Here is a 24,019-nt window from a genome sequence, read left to right on the forward strand (position 1 = left end):
ATACTTTGTATAAAATTTTAAAAAAATTATAATAATTATATGAGATGAGATGAGATGAGATGAGATGAGATAAGATAAGATAAGATAATTTAATTTTGTTAAACAACAACCAGCCTTAATATCAGATGGACGTGTAATCCTTCCATCCACGCGTGACTTGTGATCATATTCCGGAGGAGAAATTTGTTGGGTTATTGGGCAAGAAAAAGAACAAATTGGGTTGATAGGCCCAACTAGCGGGGCGAGGAACGAAGTCTGGTCGATCTCAGCCCAAGAATAAACCAAAAGTTGGGTATAATCGGGCCTGAGATGTTGAACCAAAAAAATAAATACCAAAAAAAAAAAAAAGAAAGAAAAGGAAAAAAACAAGATTATGTGTCTTTCTCGAGTCTCTTACTGGGGGCTCAGGAATTGGAGCAAAGAAAGTCTCAGAGCGACCTTGGGTACCGTCGATCTCCATGTCATCCGCCGTCCGATCTCTCGTCCCCTTCCCCTTCCTGCTCCTCCTCATCACATCTTCCGTGTTCGCCTCCGAGTCGGATCACAAGGTAAAGCTGCTCTCTCTGTTTATCTTGCTCTCCTCCAAACCCTAGCAATGACTTTGTTTCCGTGTTGTTACTCGCCCATTCAACTCGTAGATCTTTTTAAATGCTTATTTTTTGCTGTTAAGAGATTCAGATCGGCCAATTTCGCGACCGTTAAGCTCTTGGATTTCATTCCCATTGGTTCTTCTCCCAAGATTTGGAATTTCATTTAGGAGGTTTTAGTAGTAGTCTTGCTCAATAATGCCTCAAGCGCTGGGACCTAATGCATACATTTCGTATACATATATAGATCTCGAGGGGTTTAACATTCTACGAGTGTTATCTCTGTCTATGTGATTGAGTTGGGTTCGCAATAGACATTGGTTGCAGGATAGTTGACCTGCCAGTGAGGGTGTGGCAAAACTGGCTGTGGGGATGATGGGATTGTGGTGGTGCTGATGATTCTAATAGCGAAAGTGGTAATATTGATTTCCTGTAGTTATATATGCACCCGTGATTGTGAGTTAAGATATGTTTTCATGAGTTTTATGTACCTTGAATCTCGACCACCATAATACGATTTCACGACACGAGATTGCTCGTGACCCACTTCTATAAGTTGGATCTGGTTCTGATTGGATGTACCTTGAGGCATTTTTCATTTGGAAGGATAATGCTGTACGTGATTATGCAAAATTATACCGAGAGACTCAACCTACACAGTTTTTGAAAATATAATCAGTACTTTGACTCATAGATGGGGATCACTCCCGTATAGTTTACTTGATCTAATTACAATTCAAAAGCAGGGCCACCCACAAGTGTTACAAAAATGAATGACAGAGCTATCCAATATGCACCTCCAATTGTTATTCACGAAGGTTTGGGAGATGCCATTATCGTGGTTCCTTGTGAAGTATCTATATTCAAGGAGAAGATGTTTTTGATGTGTATTCAAGAAAAAAGACACGTACACTAGTAGTTATCATATGCCATTTCTCCTTTTTGTTCCTTTGGTTGCTTGTCGCATGAGAAGCACATTAATTTTGAATGGTGTTCAAGTCAAAAGTTGCATTTACTCCTCTCTTAAACGAGGGGCAGCAGGTAACAAGTTTGATATGGGTGCATGAATTTTTTTTTAATTTTTTTTCCTATCCTTCTTTCTTTCCATTTTCTGTTCTTCTGGTTTAAGTTTTAACTATCACTACACATTTTTTTTGAAGGAAGTCTTATAACTTAAGATGGGTTGGACTTTTCATATTTTCCAATTAACTTCTGTCTATGCATTGTCGTTTCGTAGTATGTGTTGAATGAACTGAACTTATAACGTGTACACTAGCTGGAAATGGCAGCCATTGTTACCTAAAAAAAACTAGCCGGAAGTGCAGCCTTTTCTTCAGCTAGACCAACGATTTTCTAATTTTTTGTTGTATGTACATTCTAATCTGAACTGCAACTGCTACAGAAGTTAATCGATACCATTTTCACCTCTTTCATTTGTTCTGCAGTATCAACCAGATGACCCAGTTACCCTTTGGGTAAATAAAGTTGGTCCCTATAATAACCCACAAGAAACATACAATTACTACAGCCTTCCATTTTGCCGTCCTCCGGGCAGTGCTGCTCACAAATGGGGTGGTCTCGGTGAGGTCCTTGGTGGAAATGAACTGATCGATAGCCAGATTCAAATAAAGTTTGAAAGTATGTAAAATTCTATCTTATCCCTTTATTTTGATGTTGAAGTGGGTCATTTGATTGAGCCTAGCATAGTTGGGATTAAGGCTTAGTTGAGCTGAATTTAGCTCTATATATTGACTGTTTCTCCTGCACAGAAAATGTGGACAAGGCTGTCATTTGCCATTTGGATCTTGATGAAGCAAACGTTAAACAGTTCAAGGAGGCAATTGAGAATAATTACTGGTTAGAATTATTCATGGGTATGTTCTTCACTGTGCCTGTCTATATATATTTTTGATAAGTCTGTTTGATATTCTCCTAACAACCCGGGCGACGCCAGTCTTTCTCATATTAGGCTCTTTCTTTACTGATAAAAAAAAAATATTCTCCTAACAGAATGTGAAGATTGTTTTGGTTTTGATTCTTCATAAGCTGTTGCATATGGGAATGCTTTAGAAAGTCCAATTTTTGGGAGCATGCATGTAGTCATCATCAACATTCCAGCAATCTTCAGCATTGAAGCTTTGACACTTGATTTTGACTCTTGTAGTGAATAGAGTTTGTACTAGGGTTGCACCCCTCTATGCTTTTAATAAAATTGCATTACTTAGGAAAAAAATTCTTAAAAAAAAAAGAGAGAGGGAGACAATATACTTTGCCAGAGGCACTGTTATTCCCCCCCACCCCAAAGAATTTTTTTTTTTAGTATTTTTGAATGCACAATTTACACATGTTCGTTGCGAGTGTAGGTATATTAATCTAATGGCAGTATTGCCTTGTAGTAGCCTTGTACTATAGAAATATCAGAAAATGCATCTGTGGGCAGTATATATGTCTTATGCATTCATTTGGCTTGCTTTTGGCCTTTCTTTTTCTTTATTGTTTATTTTATTGGAGCACTTACTGTTGATATCTTGCCTCTTTTTCTAATGCTGGTCTTGGCACGCCAAATACAAGTACAGATGATCTGCCTTTATGGGGTATGCATTTGACTCACTTTTGTCTGCTGTATTTGTGTCTTGATAGAATTCAATATCTCATGATTTGTTTCCAATATTTCAGGTTATGTTGGTGATTTGCGTTCTGATAAGAACGGTGATAATGGCAAGCATGTCCTTTTCACTCATAAGAATATTGTCATCCAGTACAACAAAGATCAGGTTTGTGGTTTTTCAAAATGCATATGAGTTCTTTTCATATACGTCCTGTGTTTCCTTGTACAAGGCTACTACAAGGTTTGTAGTAGCCTTGTACTTAGTTTCTTTTCGTTTTTGGAAGTTATAGGTGTTTCTTTTGTATACGTCCTGTGTACTTGGGCTTATGCCTATTTCTTTGAATAAAATTATTACTTATCAAAAAAATTGCATATGAACTCTATGACGGGATTTAGGATTCATCCTGGGATCATAATTTAGCTTCTATTCTTGTAGATTATTCATGTGAATCTCACTCAAGAGATCCCAAAGCCCTTGCCAGTTGGAAAAGCATTAGACATGACATATTCTGTCAAATGGAGTCCAACTAATGTGACTTTTGCACGTCGCTTTGATGTTTATTTGGATTACCCTTTTTTTGAGCACCAGGTAATGTGTTGCTTCTTTTCTAATTGTGCATCACTTATTCCAATATCATGAGCTACAAATCTCACGTTTCTGACTAAAGCATTTCAGATGTTTTTATGGTGTTTTCATTGGCTGCTTGATTATCCACTGATACTTGTTTCTGTTATTGTGATGGTGTGTGCATTGTTAATGTGCAGATCCATTGGTTCTCTATTTTTAATTCTTTCATGATGGTTATCTTCCTCACTGGTTTGGTGTCAATGATATTAATGCGGACTCTCAGGAATGACTATGCAAAATATGCTCGGGAAGATGATGACCTGGAGACTCTGGTAATGCTCTATTCACTTGTAATTATGACTTCTTTTTTTGGTACTTAGCAAAAAATTCTGTTGACATTTTTTCCTTTTGTTAATGGTTTATTGATCTCTCTCTCTCTCTCTCTCTCTCTATATATATATATATATCTATATATATGTCTATGTGTATGTGTGTGTGGAATACATTTATATTTAATTTATCTTTTTGGAATTGAAGAAACTGTCACTGTTACTAACAGAAGTTTTTGGTTGTTATTTTGGCGCTTATTTCTAAGGAAAGAGATGTTAGTGAAGAGTCTGGTTGGAAACTTGTGCATGGGGATGTTTTTCGGCTTCCTCGCAATTTAGTTCTTCTTTCGGCTGTTGTCGGGACAGGTGCCCAGCTAGCATTGCTCGTTCTCCTTGTCATCTTATTGGCAATTGTTGGAATGTTGTATGTCGGGTATGTTGAGAAGTGACTCATGTCTAATTGGGACATTATTTCGTATCATTTGCTTCATCATGTTACCTTATAATTTTTTTGGTGTGTAAATCTACATACATACATTTTGTGGTAGCTCAATCTTTACAGTTCCCACTATCAACTATCAATTACTGCACATGTTTTCAACTTATCAAAAAAAAAATTACTGCACATGTTTTCCTTTCAGTTTCTAATTGCTGTCGTAATGTTCTTCAATCGTTATTTATGTTGCTCAGGAGAGGAGCGATTGTCACTACATTCATTGTATGTTATGCTCTTACATCATTCATTTCTGGTTATGTGAGCGGTGGGATGTACTCACGCAATGGGGGTAAGCATTTGTACCAACAAATATTGATTCTGTTACTTCATATATTAGGATTTTGGTTTAGCTTTGTAATGCTTTTCATGGGTGAATTTTGTGCATTAGCACATTTTATCATGACGCCACTCATTTTGCCAGGTAAAAGTTGGATAAAGTCCATGATCCTCACAGCATCTCTATTTCCGTTTATGTGCTTTGGTATTGGGTTCATCTTGAACATGATTGCTATCTTCTACGGGTCTCTAGCAGCTATTCCCTTTGGCACAATTGTAGTTGTCTTTGTCATATGGGCTTTCATCTCTTTCCCTTTGGCACTTCTTGGTACTGTTGTTGGAAGAAACTGGAGTGGTGCTCCAAACAATCCTTGTCGTGTGAAGACAATTCCTCGTCCAATCCCCGAGAAGAAATGGTATCTTACACCATCTGTAGTCTCAATTATGGGTGGGTTGCTACCCTTTGGCAGCATATTCATTGAGATGTATTTTGTCTTCACGTCCTTCTGGAATTACAAGGTGAGTTGTACAATTCTATGGGTTATTTTATTTATTTATTTTTGTAAGGGTTATTTGGTTGATAAGAAAGATTTGGGAATCATTTGTTGTATGTGATTATTCTGGGTGGCATTTGAAGGCATGAATCTGTACTTTATTTTGGTGTTACAAAAGATGGTGGAATCACTACCATACTTAGTTGGTGAAGATTAAGGGGTTGTTTGGGAATAGAGATCATCTCATCTCATCTCATCTCATCTCCTTCCCAAACATCACTCAAACACCAATATTTTTCAATTTCAAATCTTCAATTTTTTCATCTAATCATTACAATTTTCTCAAATTTCCAAACAAAATACAAAAAATAATTCAACTTTTTCAAATCTCAAAACAAAAATAATATTAAAAAAATTATATTCTAACATATTTTAATTTTATAATATTTTTATTCAACTTTTTTCCTCATTTTTCAAAACCCCATAAAACATCTTAACTCAAACCATTTTACTACTATTCACAAATTTCTCATCTCATCTCATTCCCCAAGCATTCCCTAAGAAGAAAAATGTCATTTTGTGCTATTGTAAAATGCTTTTTAACAAGTATGGATACAGGTTTTCCTGGAACCAATTTGCCTCAATTAACTACGACATACATGTCTGTGCCCAAGGACACTTTGTCAGTTTTTCAGACAGATGGATGTTAAATTTTTTTGCTGAAAATAATAATGAGTGGGGTGTACACAATACAAGTTCAATAAATGATTTTTTTGACAAGTTACAAGTTCAATAAATGATAAACAACTCTTTGCTCTGTGTGCAACAGGTGTACTATGTATACGGATTTATGCTGCTGGTTTTCTTGATTCTCATTATTGTCACAGTTTGCGTGACCATTGTGGGGACATACTTTTTGCTAAATGCTGAAAACTATAATTGGCAGTGGACTTCTTTCTTCTCTGCTGCCTCGACAGCTGTGTACGTATATCTGTACTCAATATACTACTATTATGTAAAGACCAAGATGTCAGGCTTCTTTCAGACCAGCTTCTATTTTGGATACACTTTGATGTTTTGCCTCGGATTAGGAATCCTATGTGGTGAGTTTCCTCGGCTTAATGGAATTTTTAGATTAATATGCATCTTTCTTTGCTGCTTCTTTGAGAACCTTTTAGGATTTCATAATGTGAAAAAACCTTCCTCCTTGGACGTTATCTATTTTTCATGGAATGCTTGTCTCTTTGCCTTTTACCTATAAAAAAAAAAATCTTGGAATGCTTGTGCTCTTTTGAGGATCCAACTTCTTATAATTTATTTTGTCACTGAATCCTCATGTGCTTAAAATTGTATGAAAATCGTGATTTCTATTGGTGTCTTCATCTAAGCTTAAATTGTAGAGGAACTGAACAGACTTGGTTTGAATTTTGAGCTAACGTGGAAATGAAATTTTCTGTAGGATCTTCACAAATTTTATGAGCCTGTGGTTCTGAGAAGGCCTCAGTCTCTGTCCATATTCACATTGAATTTTCCATGCTTGACTTCTGAGCTTGATTTGTCTTTTGCATTCATGCTTGTGGATTTTACTGCTAATATTAAAGCCATGAACGCCAGTTTGATAGGATACTCCTACTTTTGGCCAAATAAATTACGAAGGGTCATTATCTTTTTTTATTATTCCGTGAACATTGAATTTGTCATTTAAAATGTTTAGGGGCTGTTGGGTACCTGGGCTCGAATTTATTTGTAAGGAGGATCTACAGAAACATCAAGTGTGACTAGGACTCGAAGAGGAAAGATACGTACACTTCCCCTGAGAACTTATTTTGAGGGAAAGCTTGCTGTTGTCTACAAGGGCCTCCGCATTGTCTATAGATTAAAATCACATGGTTTAGCGATGGGGATGCATTCTTCTTTCTCTAGACTGGGGATGATGCCCCCAAGATTTTTCGTGTTTTCCCCGGCTGTAAGTGAAAGCCTTAATTTAGGATGTAAAAGTTGGTTTTTACAGTCTAGTAGGTTATAGCAAATATGGGACTCGCTTGTCAATTTTAGCTATTTTCTTCTGCCCCATTACAAATAGTGCCTGTGTAAGGATCGATGCCTAATTTCCCCGTTTCTTTCTTTTTTATTTTGTTCTGCTACTTGACACACTCTGGGACAAAGGAACTTGTGAAGGGGAGGGAGGACTTAAGCAATGAATTTTTGTGCCTCTGAATATGTGAGGATTTATAAGATTTTGTCTCTTGATCTGTTTATACCTGTGTCTGTGGATAGATGGTTGGGTTGTATGTGTGCCCAACGTTAATTTCTTTATATGGTTTCCTTTTGTCTTTTTCATCTGAACGTGTGGATTCGGTTTATTTAAACACTTGGCTGCAATTGTGTGGTGGTGAAAACTATCCAGATCGATCCATAAATTATACTAAGGAAAGAAATCGACCCGTTATTAAGAAATTTACAGTCAGGAAAAAAGAAAAGCCTTTCAAAGTTCAGACTTCCATGAAATAGATGCCAACAACATAAAACGTATGAGGAGGATCGTGTCAACCGCGGTCACCATTTATAATTCTGAGGTGATAATAAACAGGATAAAGCGAGCCTCCAAAGGTTGCCCACGCGGCAGATAGGGGGGGGGTTTGGGTTTGCTGTGATGCAACTGTCTGCTCATTCTAGGCCACACTATTTCCACAGGCCCTGGCTCTCCCCGTTATAAACACCGGTTGCCTCTCATAATCTCCCCAACTCTCTTCTTCACCCTTACCAACCAACCACAAAAAATGGCAACCACAGCTGCTCTCTCCGGCACCATGGTTAGCACCTCCTTCCTTCGCAGACAGCCAGTGACAAGCCTACGGTCATTTCCCGGTGTAGGGCAGGCTCTTTTTGGGGTAAAGGGGGTGCGCGGAGGGCGTATAACAGCTATTGTTCATAAAGTTAAGCTCATTACACCTGAGGGGCCACTGGAGTTTGATTGCCCGGATGATGTTTACATCCTAGACCAGGCCGAGGAGGATGGAATAGAGCTGCCATACTCATGCAGAGCTGGTTCTTGCTCTTCATGTGCAGGGAAAGTTGTGGAAGGGTCTGTGGATCAATCTGATGGTAGCTTCCTCGATGATGACCAGGTCGACGGTGGTTGGGTTCTAACTTGTGTTGCTTATCCACAGTCAAACGTTGTCATTGAGACCCACAAGGAGGAGGAGCTCACTGCTTAGAAAATTTGATTATTTAGTCCATCTTCACTTTGGTTGCTCTCTCACTTCCCAACGTTTTTGTTGGTTCGATTTTAGCGTGTTCCGTGGACATGGTCGTATATATGCTTTGAATGAGTGACCCCATCTGTAGTCGCAAATGGACTGTTGCAGTTGAATAATCTTCCATGGGTTTTGCGCGCGCGCACAATTACTAGATGTCATAAATCCAGGCAATGGATACATTTCAGAATTCCATTTATATGCAATAAAAAGGGAAAATAGGTGGACTTAGATTTTTCATAATGGTTCAGTGGGGAATTGCAGTTTGTTTGAACCAATATACCACACCTACAAATTAAGCCATGAATCTATAGAAAGAGGAATTTAAAATGAAAACAAGGGGAGGGAAAGATCACTCATATTTCAGCTAAAGCAACCAGAGATCTGTCAGCCGGTGGGGGGAATGAATCAAACTAGACAGGAGAAAGAAAAAAATGTATTATTTTTTTCACTTCTCCCTTAATTATATATAATTATATATTCATCTTGGAAGCTGCAGAAGCAAAGTTATGCTCTGGTTTCTCAATACGTGTACCAAAATTTGGTTCAGTAGGGCCTTTGAGTGTGTTTAACTAAGGCTAATCAGAATAACTTCCCGATCTTGCCAACAATGAGAGCTTGAAGAATAAGCTTTTTTTTTTTAAAAAAAAAAAAAAAAAAAAATCTTTTTCTCAGAAGCTTGAATTACAAGGCCGTCAAAGAGTAATTAAAACTTAACTGGATATACGTACAAGTATCTTCAAGTCTTCTGAAACAAGTCGAAGAGAGTCTCAACTTTTCCTTCATCCATACAGCCTGCATTTTCTTCTTCATCATAGGTGGGAGGGAGTACTGATGCACTTACCCTTGCAGAGTCAGATAAATACTCAGCCACTCGAAACGAGTATTCTCCGGCAGGTGTGTCGCAAGTCTCAAGCACAGTCTTGGCTAGTTCATTTGAAGCCACAATTACCTGATTCAGGGAGCCCAAGGAAGAGCTACGGGATAAAGTAGTAGCGGATGCAACTGTTATCTCATCCCTCTCATCAATGGTTGATTCAAGCGAACAGACAGATCTTGTGGTGTGTGAATGCAAAGAATCACGTTGTTTAGACTTCTCCTTCACTCTCTTACACCAACTATGGAGTGACTCTCTCACGCTCTCCGCAACCAACGCTTTCTTATACCGCGATCCCATCTGAAAAGTCATTTAAGGCTCATAGCATTATATATATGATATGGTACAAAAATATCAATGACTATCAAGGTTTCTACGATAACCTGAGCCCACGTTGCAAACATATTTTTTTAACTCGGTTTGAACTTGGCCTTGTTTATAATTTTGGGTTGGGTCAAGTTGATCCTCACGTTTAATTGGTTTCTGCCAACTCCTATGAATGACAATTAGCTCTCTCTCTCTCTCTCTCTATATATATATATATATATATGTTTTTTTTTGGTGGGCGGCTATGCACATGAATTCTTTTTTTGTGTGGGGTGGTTAGGGAAAAATTATATTGGCAAGTTGGTAGAGTATATACTCTCCACATCACATCCTCCAGTATAGAAAGCGGGACACTTTCTCTCCGTACACTTGTGAAAATTAGTTTTTTTTTTCTCCGTTCCGTCGACGATGTTGCTATATTAACGATCGTAGTAGCACAACAATGGTATCCAGATGGCCCGATGGGGTTTACAAGAGAGCTTGTGATTGAATCAAAGTTATTTTCGCTTGTGAAGGAAGACTGTTTGCTATGTATCATAGAGAGAGGTTGGAAGATTGAGCATGAGTTACTGCTGGGATTTTCCACAGTGCAATGGCTAGGGAGAGCATTGGAGGACTGTCTGAAAGGAGATAAAAAGGAGTTTTACGAGACGATTAGGGAGGGATATCGTAGTTTTATAGCACAACGGTGCTTGAATAGCCGTGGTCGATATATGGCAGTAGTATAATATAGTGAGGGAGGAAGGCGAAGCTTTATATTTATACCTGAAGAGGAGGGGGAGGGGATGGAGGAGATTCAGGGAGGCATTGCGGGAGTGTTTACAGGAAGGGATAAACATGGATGAGTCTTGCGGAGGAGCACAATTGAGGCCAATGGTGGAAAAGCTTCATCCAAATACATGGTCCTATAAGGAGGTGCTCATGCTGGCGGTGTTTCACCGTGAACTGCAAGTAGGGGATGGCAGTGGTAGGTCTGAAAATGGGTACACTACTAGAAATATGCATCAAGCCCCTCGTTTTGCTCTTCGGAAGGGGGGCGTTGGTAGGGAAGGTGTCGGCCTAGAGGAGACTAACATACGTAGCACGTTGGTGGAGATGCAGGCACAATTGTAGAAGTTGCAAGATGAGGTGGGAAAAATGTTGATATGTGTTGAGGGTAATAAGGAAAGTGACAAGGACAAGGAAAGTAAAGGGACTAGGGTGGGCTTAGGTGATCGGAGGCCCAATAAGGTCACAAATAAACATCAGAATATGGGGGGTGGGCTCGAATTTTGCTAGACCAAGTAAGGGGGTGAGGCTCGAAGGGCTAGGCCAGTGTGGAGAAATAACGAGATTCAGCCCTACGGGTTTGGCCACAGCCCATGGGACAGTATGACGGAAGAACCCAACCCGTGTGGAAAGAACGCAAAGGGGCTCCATCCAATGGCGGAAGTCATACTCTTCCACCAAAAAACTTGATGCGAAGCAAGCAGACGGTGGATGATCCATCGACGGGGACACAAAAGACGCCGGCGATGGTGGTGGAACATACAGTAGGTTGTCAGTACACGTCGTGTGTCCAGAAACGGCGGTGGAGCATCTGATGGGCATTCCTACACCTTCGTGTGTCGTTTCACCATTGGGCAGTGGCCAGAAAGTGCCAATGGGGTGTGGGGGAGAAGGGTATACTCTGGCGAACCGCCAAACATGGACCCTCAATGATTCTGAGATGGACGAACACTCAGAGGAAAATTTGGAGGCTTGTTCAGATGACCTTTCCCAATCGGCAGTGAAGAACTGTCTTTTTCTGAAGAAGAGAATTCAAAGAGACTCGTCCAGGTGCTCAATGGGCCTATTGGGAGGGTGAAAATTTTTTTGAGGAAGAGACACAAGGTTTGCCAATGGAATTCAGAGTGGGTGAGCCTATCCCTCTGAATTATATGTTACTAGTTCAATCTAATGTTTCAGACTGGGTATTTCACAAGGTGAAAGAAATACAACAATGTGTGGGGATGGAGTGTGAAGGCTTTGAGGAACAGTTTATGGCTCTGCTTATTGCCATTGAAGTGGGGCACCAAAACCACATGAAAGCTAGCTAAAAACAAAACAGAAAGAGCTTAAGAGGTTAACATGGTCGATGAATTATGAGAGTAGTTCCAGAAGGGACAGGTCAAAAGGGAAGGGGCTGACCTCCCCCCAATGAAACCCAAAATTATGTCGTAGAATGTCCACGGGCTCAACGAGGCCAATAAGCGTCTCTAAATAAGAAACTTGTTTCGTGAGTGCAAGGTGGACATTATATGTTTACAGGAGACAAAGATGAAAATAATTACTAGAAGAATTGTGCGAAGTTTATGAAGTTGTGTACACATGGATTGGGTGTTTTTGGCATCTAATGGGGCGTCGGGAGGTGTTTTGGTAATGTGGGATAGACGGATGGTGGAGAAAATGGAAGAATTCATAGGGGTGTTCACAACGGCATGCTCTTTAAGAGTGTGACAGATAAATTTTTGTGAGCTTTTGTAAGTGTATATGGACCAAACTTAGACAACAACATAAGACTATTGTGGGAAGAAGTAGCTGGCGTACATAGCTGGCGGGACCTTCCATGGTGCATTGGTGGAGATTTTAATGTCATAACATTTCCAAGCGAATGTTCTGGAAATAGAAGAGTGTGGCCAGCTATGTTAGAATTCTCAGAGTGCATCTTTGATTTGAACTTGGTGGATCTGCCATTAGCGAGGGGGTTCTTTCACATGGTCTAATAATCATACGTGGTCTCGACTGGATAGATTCTTAATATCACCAAAATGAGAAAGTAATTTTCTGGAGGTATCGCAAAAGAGAATGCCTCGTCTTTGTTTAGATCATTGGCCTATCATGTTGGATTGTGGTGGTCTCCAAAGAAGGCGTCAGTAGTTTAAATTTGAGAATATGTGGCTGAAATCTGAAGGCTTTGTGGACAGGGTTAGACAATGGTGGTCCTCTTATCAGAAACAGGGTACCCCTAGCTTCATATTTGCGGGTAAACTGAAAGTTTTAAAAAAAGATTTAAAGTTTCAAAATATGTAGTCTTTTGGTGATATAGGGGAATGCAAGAAAAACAAGGTGTTGGAGATCCAGGAGTTAGAGAGGATACAAGAGGATTAGACTCTCACTCAGGAAGAATTAGCCACATGATGGGATGGTGGCCTACGCTTGATGGGCTTGGTTTTGACTCCATTGGGCCACATGATGTTTGTTGGTTAGAGAGGCATTTTGAGGAGACGGAGGTTCACGAAGTGGTGAGGAGAATAGTTAAAGACAAGGTACCTAGTCCTGGCAGTTTTTCTATAGGCTTCTTTCAAACATGTTGGGACGTGTTAAAGGATGATCTTATGAGGGTGTTTCGGGAGCTTTTCTCGACTGAAAAATTTGAGAAAAACCTGAACGCCACTTTTCTTGCATTGTTACCAAAGAAGGTTGGGGCAACGAAGATTAGGGAGTTTCAGCCCATTAGCTTAGTAAATAGGGTATACAAGATAATTTCCAAGGTGCTTGTGAATTGTCTAAGTGAGGTATTGGGGAAGATAATTACAAAACCCCAAAATGTTTTTGTAAATGGTAGACAAATTTTAGACGCAGTTCTTATCGCCAATGAATGTCTTGACAGTAGACTGAAAGTTGGTACTGCAGGGATTATTTGCAAGCTAGACATGGAGAAGGCGTACGATCACGTTAACTGAGATTTTCTTCTTTACCTTCTTGGGAGGTGTGATTTTAGGGAGAAGTGGCGGTCATGGATCTGCTGGTGCATATCAACGATGAAACTCTTAGTTATGAAAAATGGAAGCCTAGTTGGTCTTTTCAATAGCACACGAGGTTTAAGACAAGGAGATCCTTTGTCTCCACTACTTTTTGTTATTGTGATGGAGACGCTGAGTAGAATGACCTTGGCATTGGTTAATGATGGTTTCGTGGCTGGCTTCTCGATTGGAATCTCGGATAGAGGAACTATTAATATTTCTCATTTGTTATTTGCAGATGACGCTTATTTTTTATGAGGCAGATCATAACCAGGTTCGAGCATTGAAGACCCTTCTCCTTTGTTTTGAAGTAGAGTCTGGGTTGAAAGTGAATTTTGATAAATCAGAGATGGTGCCAATTGGAGGTGTTCATCTTATAAGACGACTGGCTAGCACTATGGGGTGTAATATTGCCTCTCTTCCTATGGCTTACCTTGAACTCCCGTTGGGGGCTGTCTTGAGAGTGACTTCATTGTGGGACACAGTGATTGAGAAAGTAGAGCGGAGACTGGTAGGATGGAAGAGAATGTACCTGTCGAAAGGTGAGAGGATTACCTTGATCAATAGTACATTATCTAATTTACCAACTTACCTTTTGTCTCTATTCCCTATCCCAGCAAGTGTGGCATTCCGAATTGAGAAACTTCAACATGATTTCTTGTGGAGTGGATTGGAGTGGAGTGGGTGAGGAGTTCAATTTCCACCTAGTCAATTGGGAGAAGGTATATTGCCCTATCTTTTTTTGATAACCGTGAATGTCTGGGCCCACTTGCGCGCACCTCGACTAATCCCATGGGGCCTTGAAGTTAACGACCAAGTAAACCTCCAGTGGCCCTAAGGGGACTTGAACTAGTGACCATTGGGGAGCAAACCCAAGGCCGGACCAGTTGAGCTATCTCCAATGGTGGTTTGGACATTAGAAATATAAGAATTTTTAATCGAGAGTTACTTGGAAAAAGGCTGTAGAGATACAATAAGGAATAAGAAGCCCTATGGAAGTTGGTGATTGAGAGCAAATACGGAGGCTTATGGGGAGGCTGGTGTTCTAAAGAAGTGAGATGGGTTTATGAAGTGGGGTTGTGGAAACACATAAGAAGAGGATAGGGAGTCTTTGCTCGACATACAAGATTTCTTTTGGGTGAGGGTTCCAGGATTAAATTCTAGAGTGATATTTGGTGTGGTAATAGTGCTTTAAAGGATTTATTTCCTTCACTTTTCTGGGTTGCAAGTGCCAAAGATGTTTCGGTGGCTGAAGTTATAGTGATATCGGGGGAACAAATCCAGTGGAATATCAATTTTAGTCGGGCGGCACAAGATTGGGAAATGAGCAGTTTTGAAGATTTTTTCAGCCTTTTATACTCCATAAAACCAAGCAACCAACAAGAAGATATGTTGTGGTGGACACCCGCAGGTAAAGGTTCATTCTCAGTTTGCTCTTTCTATAAGTCTCTCACACAAGAGCCGAATATTCAGTTTCCATGGAGAAGGCTTTGGAGACATAGGGCGCCTCCCAAAGCAGCATTCTTCGTGTGGACAGCTTCCTTGGGTAAGATCCTCACAACCGAAAATTTGAGGAAATGCAGGGTGATCATCGCAGATTGGTGTTGCATGTGTAGGAACAGGAGTGAGTCTGTGGACCATCCCCTACTACAATGCGAGACAACTAGAGTGTTATGGAATGAGGTGTTCAGTAGACTAGACTTGGCTTGGGTTATGCCTGAGACAGTGGTGGCAGTTTTGGCCAGCTGGACAAATTTAAGAGGCATTCAACAGATTAAAGATGTGTGGAAGATGGTCCCTATATGCATCATGTGGTGTTTGTGGCAAGACTGCAATGATCGTACGTTCAAAGACAATGAGAGATCGATGGAGGAACTAAAAGCTTTATTTATTAGAACTCTATGTACTTGGGACATTGTTGTTGACTTTGGCCCGATCTACATGCTTTTTTGTCTCTATTGCACCTACATAGTTAGGGCATACCTTTATAATGTACTTGGCTATGCCTATTCATTGATTAATAAAATTTGTTTACCTATATAATATATATATATATATATATATATATATATATATATATATATATAGTCTCCACACTATTGACATGTGAGGTTGAAAAAGTAAATTTTAAACTTATTGTGTCTATTACAATGACTTGTGTAAGTATAAGGATTTCAATATCCTTGTGAAAAATGCTGTGAGAAGGAGAGGAAGAAAAGGATGGGGACTCATAATAGTCAACAAGTTCTTCAGTTTGAGAAAATATAGATTTATCCAAATTCAATCCACTCATGCTTCTAAGAAGAAGAATTTTCTTCTCAAAACTGCAGTGGATAAGATATGTGGTTATTTAATATATGCAGCATATGCTATTTGTCTAAACTACCAATTCAAAGTAAAGCAACGTGTAGATATTAGTGTATGTAAATGATGCTGGCATCCTAGAGAATTAAAACTGTATCATTTGAAAAGTATAAACAAACCTGGGTAACAATTATGTTAAGTGGTACCGTGCCGTAGCTACACCAGAACTGGACAAGAATACTGCAGTTACCAAAATGGAAAACTGTAAGATGCATATGACCACCAAGCGGACTCATAATGATCACCAAATAAATAAATAAAATAATTTGAGTTATAACACCAGCCATTCATCATTCATTTTTTTTATTCCCCAAAACTTCAAAATTAACTTCAAAATTGCATCCAAGTCCATGAACCTGGCAACACACACACACACAAACACACAGAGGTGTCTTTCGTATTGAGAGTCCTGGCTATATACTGCATTCATATGAGCCCTACCAAAAGCAGTGGCATGACTGTAAGTTAACACATTTGCAACAGAACCGCATAATAAGTAAGAAACATACCCAGAAGCCAACCGAATGACTATCATCCAATGGTTTTTCATGAAGCATGACCTCTCCTTGAATCCCCACTAAACAAACAAAAAATCAACAAATAACCATTGTAACTGCATTTTCTAAGTTTGAAAACAACATATTAAGATAATATCTAATGCCACATAACCATTATGGAAGTTAATAAGGAAAATACATGTTTATTTAAGTTTTTTGAAGTTTAGATAGAACTACAAAGTATTTTTTCTGAATATGTGGTAGTTTCATGAACGTACATCCTGTGGATTTAAGTCAGTCATGACATGCAGTTCTGAATATATATATATATATATATATATAATGTCTGTTTCATTCGTAAGTTCTTTAGTAACTGGATAATGATGACTCTCAATGCTATCTCCTTATCTTCTTATTTTGATCCTTAGATTTACTGGTTAATACTTTTTAAGAACTTGAGATGCTCACAAATGCACGCGATCAAGTGCACATGCACAGACATATAGATATATGGGATAACCATGATGGTGCATTATCCCCATCAACGTTGATAGGCCACAACATTTTACCCATAGTGGTGCACCATTGTGATAATGACATTTACTGCATGAAAGATTCTCATACAAATTTGTAAAAAGAAAAGAAAGGAGTTAAGTAGTTTTTCCCCTATAAAATCTATGTACCTTTTCCCCCCCAAAATGTAATACTAGCAACTGAAATGTTGCCATTAAATGCACAAAGGGAGAAGAGAGAGAGACAGAGAAAGAGGACATGTTCTTACCAAGGACCAGATAAATGTTGCCATTTCAAAGGCATTCTGCATGCACATGAAAGCCAATGAGGATTTGAGTCAGATGAAGAGAATACAATCCAAATCGTAAATGAGACATAAATATGAATCACATGTCACCACCTGAAATATGATGAATTGTATCAATCGTAATAATATATCCGGTTTCCCAAACCAAAATAGATCATCACGTGGCTTTACTTGACCAGCAACAGATGGACCTGTTTGTTCCCCAATTTCAAGTGCTAAAGAGGAGACAACATGTTGGAGTTTTGTTCCAACCAGCATGACAAGCTTTTTCAAAACGTGAAACAATTGAACAGGGAAACTATTAATTTAGATGAATATAGAGTTCCATATAAAGACATGTCGGGTGCCAGTATACTTACAATGGCAGGGATGAAAGAAAGCCAGAAATATATGTTCAGACCTGCAGCAATTAAATGACTTAGCCGTTTAATGAGCAAAAAATCAAGGTTCTCTGCATTTGTGTTTGGAAGATAGGACAGTTTACCGTGAATATTTATGAAGATGCACACTATGGCATACCCCCAAAGCGGCCAGCTGCAAAGTTAAATGGTATCTCAGTTCCAACTGAGCCATCAAGATCCCTTTTTTGGACTTGGGAGGAGGTCCATTCGAGAGTTGCATGTAAAAGTAATGGTCTAATTCAGGAAAGTGCATACCTAATCCCTAGAATGCCGTTAAATTCATCCTCCATGCTCCGAACCATATATTTATGGAAATTATAAGAAAGTGGCAATTTGTGCTTCTGAATAGCAAAGAACAATAGGGCTAAACTCAGTACAAATAAAATATGATGTTTAACCTAGAGCATAAATGACTCCATGATGAGGAGAAAATATTATAATGCAATGATGTTACAGTTCTCATTACACAATATATGACAAAAGCAAAGTATACTGTCTTATTAAAATGATCATGGAAATATATTTATTGGCTATGGAAAGAACCATATAGCAAAGCACAACATAAACCAAAGGTATCAATAAAAGTTAAATACGCACAAGAACAAAACCCAAACGCAGCGCCAAGTAATCTGATTTTCGTATAGAACTCCTAAATTGCCATAGAAAGCAGAGCTGCATCATGGGAATGAAAATCATTAGAAATATAAACACTAGGTTGGTACGGTGTACTAATTTATAAGAGCATACCAAACTCATTGTCATTGATGATTGTGATGATTTAAAATCAGAAAAACTTAATGAATGGAGATGCATTTATAGAATTTCAAGGCATACTGGGTCTACTTACAAAATATTATTAAACGTCCTTATATTCCATTTTAGTTTTTGGAAAAAAATAATTTAAGCTCTTTTACCTAAACAAGTTCAAACAAGAAGGGAAGCACAATTACAGATAAGGTCAAAAGGAAAGGAAGTACATCAGATTTAATTCTAAGCTTTCATATTTATTTCAAGGATGAAAATTACCATCCAAATGAGAAACCGACTCCTGCTCCAAGGATGAGATGTGTGATGGAAAACAAAGGTGGACTGTCTCCTCATCACTTTGTTTTTCTTTGCTACAGATAGAATCAAGATCAAAGAGCTAATATTGTTTAGGAAAGGGATATGGAAAGATAACTATGGATCAGAGTGAAAATGCACGCATGCATCTTGATTTATTTTGGTAAGGTAAAGCAAGAAATTAAACCAGAATGACCTACAGATTGAAAAGAAGCAATAATATACAACAGGTTAGTAACACCCACTGAGTGTCCTTAGCACATGAATGAAGTCTCACCTGAAGGGGCAGAGGAAGCTTCTGAAGGTTACTAATCTCGCTGCTAGGTAACATGATCTGAATGATAAGCAGCAATTCCTAAGGGTACACAAACTACCTTAGCCCGGATGTATCTTAGACACCTAACCTTTATGTGCATTGAGCAAGAAAGCATCACCACAACCTTAACTAAAAAATCTATTCAATGTTTTTGCATTTATGGCCTACTGTATCTAAGTGTGATCACTGAGACAAAAAAAAAAAATTGGTTTACACCTTTTTTTATACGTACTTCATTTTACTTGTATTAATTCAGATTCCTTGTATCAAGTTACATGCAATTGATATCTGATACTTCAAAGCTGTTTGGCTGACTGGTATTCTTATTTTGTTTTCATGCTTTGCTAAGGAATTTTCAACAGCCTTCTCACTTGGTAGAATTTCTCCAATTTCATTTTTCTCAAATCTGATGAAATATGTGATTAAAGTTTTAACTCAGTACAATAAACAAGGAACATCATATTTTAGTTTTTCTTCACGTCTAACACGCATTCATGCCAAACACAATATTTATTTCTCCATGGTCATATTTTCTGCGGTTACCATGTTAGAGACACTATATGTATGCCATGATTTTTATTTTTACCTTTTTTTATGTATGCCAGAATTGACAACCCTAAGATATTGCTTGAAAATAACAAAAGTACAAGTTTGCTTGGCTCAAGTGGAAAATTAATTTAACTAAGTGAACTTTGGACAAGCAGGCAAGATGGGATGGCAGGTCTGGGCTCTTAGGTCAGGTAAATATCTCAGAACTTTCCATTAGTAAACAGGCATACCAAGAAATATGATGGTAAAAAAATTCAGTATGTTACTAACTTAAGTGTAGAACAAAGCCTCGAGTCAACTAATAATTCCAATCTCTAATTAGGCTGTGTACCTTGAAAGTTCCCTTCAGCCACTAATGTAGCCTGGGTTTCCCACTTTCTCCAACTGTAGATCTACAAAGACAAGCAATTTGGAGACAGATAAACCTCTGAAATAATTTAGGGCTAAAGAAACTTTACATAAATATACCTTATATTACTGTATTCTAAGAGGTATCCGAATCTGTATAATGGGAAGCATGGACCTAAAGATATACAAAAAGGTAGAAAAAGATCTGTGGCAAACCCGTACTGGTTGGAATCAAAATTCACGAGAGCAAAGGAGTCTATCTGGTGACACTAATTGAAATATATCATGTTTCCAAAAAAAAGTTGGCTTTCGCTTTCATGTCATTTTGGTAATGATCCAGTCTTATACTATTCATAATCATCAAACAAACTCATATTTGATGATTTTAAAAGGCTCTATTTCAGAGATGGGATCCATGCACTCAAATATTATAGAAAAACTACAAAGATCGAACCCTTTCAGACAATATCCCGAGCAATCCCTCAAAGGAGAAAAAACCATACATAAGCTCCAAATGTGAATGGCTTCATCTTTTTAAGTTTTAAATGTCTCGATTTCAAAGGATGCATTCATTCCTTCAAACATATAGAAATGCATTCATTCCTTCATGGTATAGAAAGACAAAACGTGTTGGCTTGTTTTCAAGCAATATCTGAACACCCCCTCAAAGGAGCAAAGATGACAATCGCTCACATGAGGCTACAAATGTGAACCTGCTCTTGGGATCAGGGACAAGAGACTGCACCTTGCTCATAGCCAGACCAACTGCTAGAAAACTATAGAGAACATGAGTGATCCCAAGAACAAACAAGAAGCGGTGAAGCTGCTCAAGACCCTCATATGAAACGAATGGTTCATGGCCCTGCAATCAACCACTAGCATTGGTGAGGTCAATCATCCATAAAATCCTTAAATTTTCAAATATTGATCATGTCTACCTCAACACATTGATGGGATAAAAGACCTCTCGATGGTATATAAGTGGCATTGGTAGAAGAGAGAGAACTTTCAAGCATAGTGTTCTCTTCAATTCCATAATCTTTCTCCGAACAAAGATAGAACCTACTGCTGAAAAGAGATGAATTTACACAAATCTCAGAGATCCATCTTGCACTTTGTGCCAACAGCAAAGATATAAGCCCAAGCAGCATCAGCTCTAGCAAGAAGGAAAAAATGACAACAAGAATTAAAGTCAAAACCCCACATAAATAATGCTTTCATTGTGTCTCAACTCTCACTCACATGACTACATCAAAGATAATCAGCAAAAAAAAAAAAAAAATCAAAGCTTGAAACCAAGAATCCATATCAGATATATGTCACAACAATTAACAAAAGTGAGAGCTGGCATCAATAAATTAATCACCTTCCTTAATCTTCTCCAAAGAAGCAAAAAGAGCCTTCCTCCTAGTCCTCTTCAACCACTGTGCCCAACAAACATGAGACTGAGATCTCTTCCTCAAATTGAAGAAAGATTATTTCTCTTGGTCGTTTTCATTTTAACCAATTTAATCTCCTAAATTTTATTAGCTCAACTAGATAAGCATTTCATATCCAAAATAACCGGAAAAGTTCAACAGTAGGCTTTATTTCTTTTCTCCCACGTCGTCTCAGCGGCTTAACAGATTATCACTATAAAAATTTTACTCTCCTAATTTTTCTCTCAAAAACCAAGAAAGGTGATTCCTTTAGTACCCGAGCCATTTATCATTTTCTCACATTTCCTTAGCAACCACGTAGAGCATTATTACAAGATTGCTGCTCCCCGTACCCTTAAGCACTAAACTCAAGCTAAATAGTCATGCAGGTCCAATGTCTTCTTTAAAAAAAACAAAGGAAAAAACTTAATTTTACAACACAATCTTCCTTTCATCTTCCCACATTTTATAAATTCTCTCCCTTTCTCCCACCTTTTCTGAAATACCGGACAGGATTATTAAGAACCTCTTTCCTGCTTACCTTTCCAAGTCTGTAGATTGACCTCTCCACTAGAAAGCATACAAAGACCATGACTGTAACCACTGAAGCAACCAAATATGTTGGAGTCTCCGATAGAGACCTTCCTTCTTTTATCGCGTCCTCCATTTCTCACATTAACGACAACAGCCCGTAAACTCCCAATTAAGTGGAACTCTTCAACACTTTCTCGGGAAAACAGTGGTCTTTTCCGGAAAAAAAAGAACCGGTTGGGCAAAAAGGAGACCCAACTCCCATGAAGAAAAGTGAAGATCCAGGAGATGGGGAAGTGTGAATATTTGACACTTTTTTGTGCAGTTTTTTTATTTGGTGCAGGTGTGCATGCATCCTCTCGTGGTCGGATTAATGATTATAGTCAGCCTTCAACATGTGCTCATTTATAGTTTATTGTTATTTCCTTGTGGTTTTCAAGTTTTCAACACAAACCCACCTTACATTGCATTGAAATTGCCGCTCCATCTCTCCAAATCAAATCAACCAACCCACATGGAGCGGCATCTCTCTCTCAAAACTCTTTCTTTTTCTTTTTTGTTCTTTTTTTGTGAAAATTTGAAGACCTGACGGTCGTCTTTTAAGACGTAGAATATTTTTTCCTGCCGAAGTAATTACGTTTTTCATAGATATGAGATGAAGAGCGGACTCACCCAATAGAAGATGCCATCGAAATCTGCCAATCCTTACGTCTTTCTCTTTACTCTCTATTATCTGATAAAATTAAATAAATACATACTTAATTATATGAACCACTAGCTTACCTCAATTCTTCATCCGATTATGTAATTCCCAACCCACCACGAGCTCTTCCAGTTCCAGGTGTCTTTACATTTAGCAGGTATCTGCATATTATAACGAGTAGCTTAAGGCTTCTGAAATGCAACCCGTGCCCTTTCAAAGGGGGGGAAAAAGATGAAGAAGATGCTGACAACGATATTACTTACCAAGGTCCGACCTTAAAAGAATCGAAGTTTACAGCCACTTTCCCTGCATTCATTGGTGTTAATCTACAAATGTAAATTCAAGAATACATCAGCATCTGAATATTCGGTTATTGTCCCATTAACACGAACAGAGGAGCATATTATAAAAAACAACCTGAGTTGAGTATCTGCAAAAACAAGTCTTTTTAAATGCTTTGTTCAACATATCTATCTATCATGGCAGTATTACGAGATGGAGCAAGGTGCAGCTTGGCAGTGTAAACTTTTAGAAGCGAAATCAGCAACATCGATCTGTGCACTACCAGGATGATTGTTAGATTTTTAAAGTTTGGACAAAATTAAAGAGTCGAAACCGAAACATAAGGACAATGGCAATGGCCTTGCTATTCTTGCTCGGAGCGATCGAAACCGAAACATATGGACAATGGCAATGGCCTTGCTAAAGCCTATTAAACACTGTTCACAGAAGTAATTAATAAAAGCATCTTAACAGTTGGAAGTAACTTGGCTCAATTCCTACTTTATCGACCTGGAATCTTCTCAATCTCATGTCGAAAAATATGCAATTATTGTTCTAGCTACATCAAATAATATTGTTTAATCTTACTTCAGGCGTCCACGGCACTCCAGTCGCCGTGGTTCTTCCGCGAATGTACCATCAACAGCACCATGATTGGAGATTAGTGATCAATGAATAATATTTTTTAAAGAGTAATACTTGTACAATTATAGAATTAGGTACTGTACATTTCTTTTGAAAAAAAAAAAAAAAATAATTTATATAAAAAATTTAATTTTTTAATAATAAATTTTATTATTTGCTAAAAAAAGTGTGGGAACTTACACAAATATCTAACAACAAAAGTTTAAAATGGGGCTACTATTCTGACAAGCCGTTGGCATCTTCGTTCCACCGAAAATACTCACCCAAATTTTGTATGGATTTTTTATTTTATTTTATTTTACGTTAAGAAAATTGACAATGCTAGAGCATCATTTAAAAAATACTTTTAAGTTATTTTTTACATAGATTTTTTAACACTTTTAAATATTTTAAAAAATTAAAATAAATTTAGAACATCATTAAAAAATATTTCTTTAATCATAAAATAAAATAAAAAATATTTTTTAATATTTTAAAAAATATTTAAAATTATTAAAAAA

The 24,019-nt window shown here is 38.1% G+C and overlaps 3 protein-coding genes across 11 annotated transcripts; 2 read left to right on the forward strand and 1 right to left on the reverse strand.

The window, feature by feature from the left end:
* The first annotated feature begins 357 nt into the window (after positions 1 to 357).
* On the forward strand, positions 358 to 7,616 carry LOC109007009 (transmembrane 9 superfamily member 1-like). The gene is made up of 12 exons (XM_018986477.2): positions 358 to 548; positions 2,033 to 2,225; positions 2,357 to 2,461; positions 3,164 to 3,181; positions 3,264 to 3,361; positions 3,632 to 3,784; positions 3,961 to 4,095; positions 4,359 to 4,525; positions 4,783 to 4,877; positions 5,010 to 5,383; positions 6,188 to 6,461; positions 7,073 to 7,616. Exons 1-12 carry the CDS (start codon positions 459 to 461, stop codon positions 7,138 to 7,140), a joined length of 1,770 nt encoding a protein of 589 aa, XP_018842022.2. The 5' UTR covers positions 358 to 458; the 3' UTR covers positions 7,141 to 7,616.
* A 465-nt stretch (positions 7,617 to 8,081) lies between these two features.
* On the forward strand, positions 8,082 to 8,660 carry LOC109007011 (ferredoxin-A-like). Its single transcript, XM_018986486.2, has one exon. It carries the CDS (start codon positions 8,139 to 8,141, stop codon positions 8,574 to 8,576), a length of 438 nt encoding a protein of 145 aa, XP_018842031.1. The 5' UTR covers positions 8,082 to 8,138; the 3' UTR covers positions 8,577 to 8,660.
* Positions 8,661 to 9,262: 602 nt separating this feature from the next.
* On the reverse strand, positions 9,263 to 23,534 carry LOC109007010 (MLO-like protein 4). Of its 9 annotated transcripts, none has more exons than XM_018986480.2 (18): positions 23,463 to 23,534; positions 23,010 to 23,146; positions 22,856 to 22,918; positions 22,673 to 22,753; positions 21,307 to 21,364; positions 20,879 to 21,096; positions 20,686 to 20,802; positions 19,924 to 19,984; positions 18,692 to 18,783; positions 18,263 to 18,337; positions 17,921 to 18,006; positions 17,749 to 17,798; positions 17,624 to 17,664; positions 17,358 to 17,528; positions 17,226 to 17,261; positions 16,457 to 16,524; positions 16,067 to 16,127; positions 9,263 to 9,792 (listed from the first exon to the last, which is right to left on the reverse strand). In XM_018986480.2, exons 6-18 carry the CDS (start codon positions 21,089 to 21,091, stop codon positions 9,355 to 9,357), a joined length of 1,509 nt encoding a protein of 502 aa, XP_018842025.2. In that variant the 5' UTR covers positions 21,092 to 21,096; positions 21,307 to 21,364; positions 22,673 to 22,753; positions 22,856 to 22,918; positions 23,010 to 23,146; positions 23,463 to 23,534; the 3' UTR covers positions 9,263 to 9,354. The 9 variants fall into 9 exon arrangements, with proteins under 9 accessions (XP_018842025.2, XP_018842026.2, XP_018842024.2 ...); XM_018986481.2 differs by having other exon boundaries at positions 23,010 to 23,153; positions 23,463 to 23,513; XM_018986479.2 differs by lacking the exon at positions 23,463 to 23,534 and having other exon boundaries at positions 23,010 to 23,371.
* Between the last annotated feature and the right edge of the window lie 485 nt (positions 23,535 to 24,019).

The sequence above is a fragment of the Juglans regia genome, chromosome 13, assembly GCF_001411555.2.
Source record: "Juglans regia cultivar Chandler chromosome 13, Walnut 2.0, whole genome shotgun sequence".
Classification (NCBI taxonomy): Eukaryota; Viridiplantae; Streptophyta; class Magnoliopsida; order Fagales; family Juglandaceae; genus Juglans; species Juglans regia.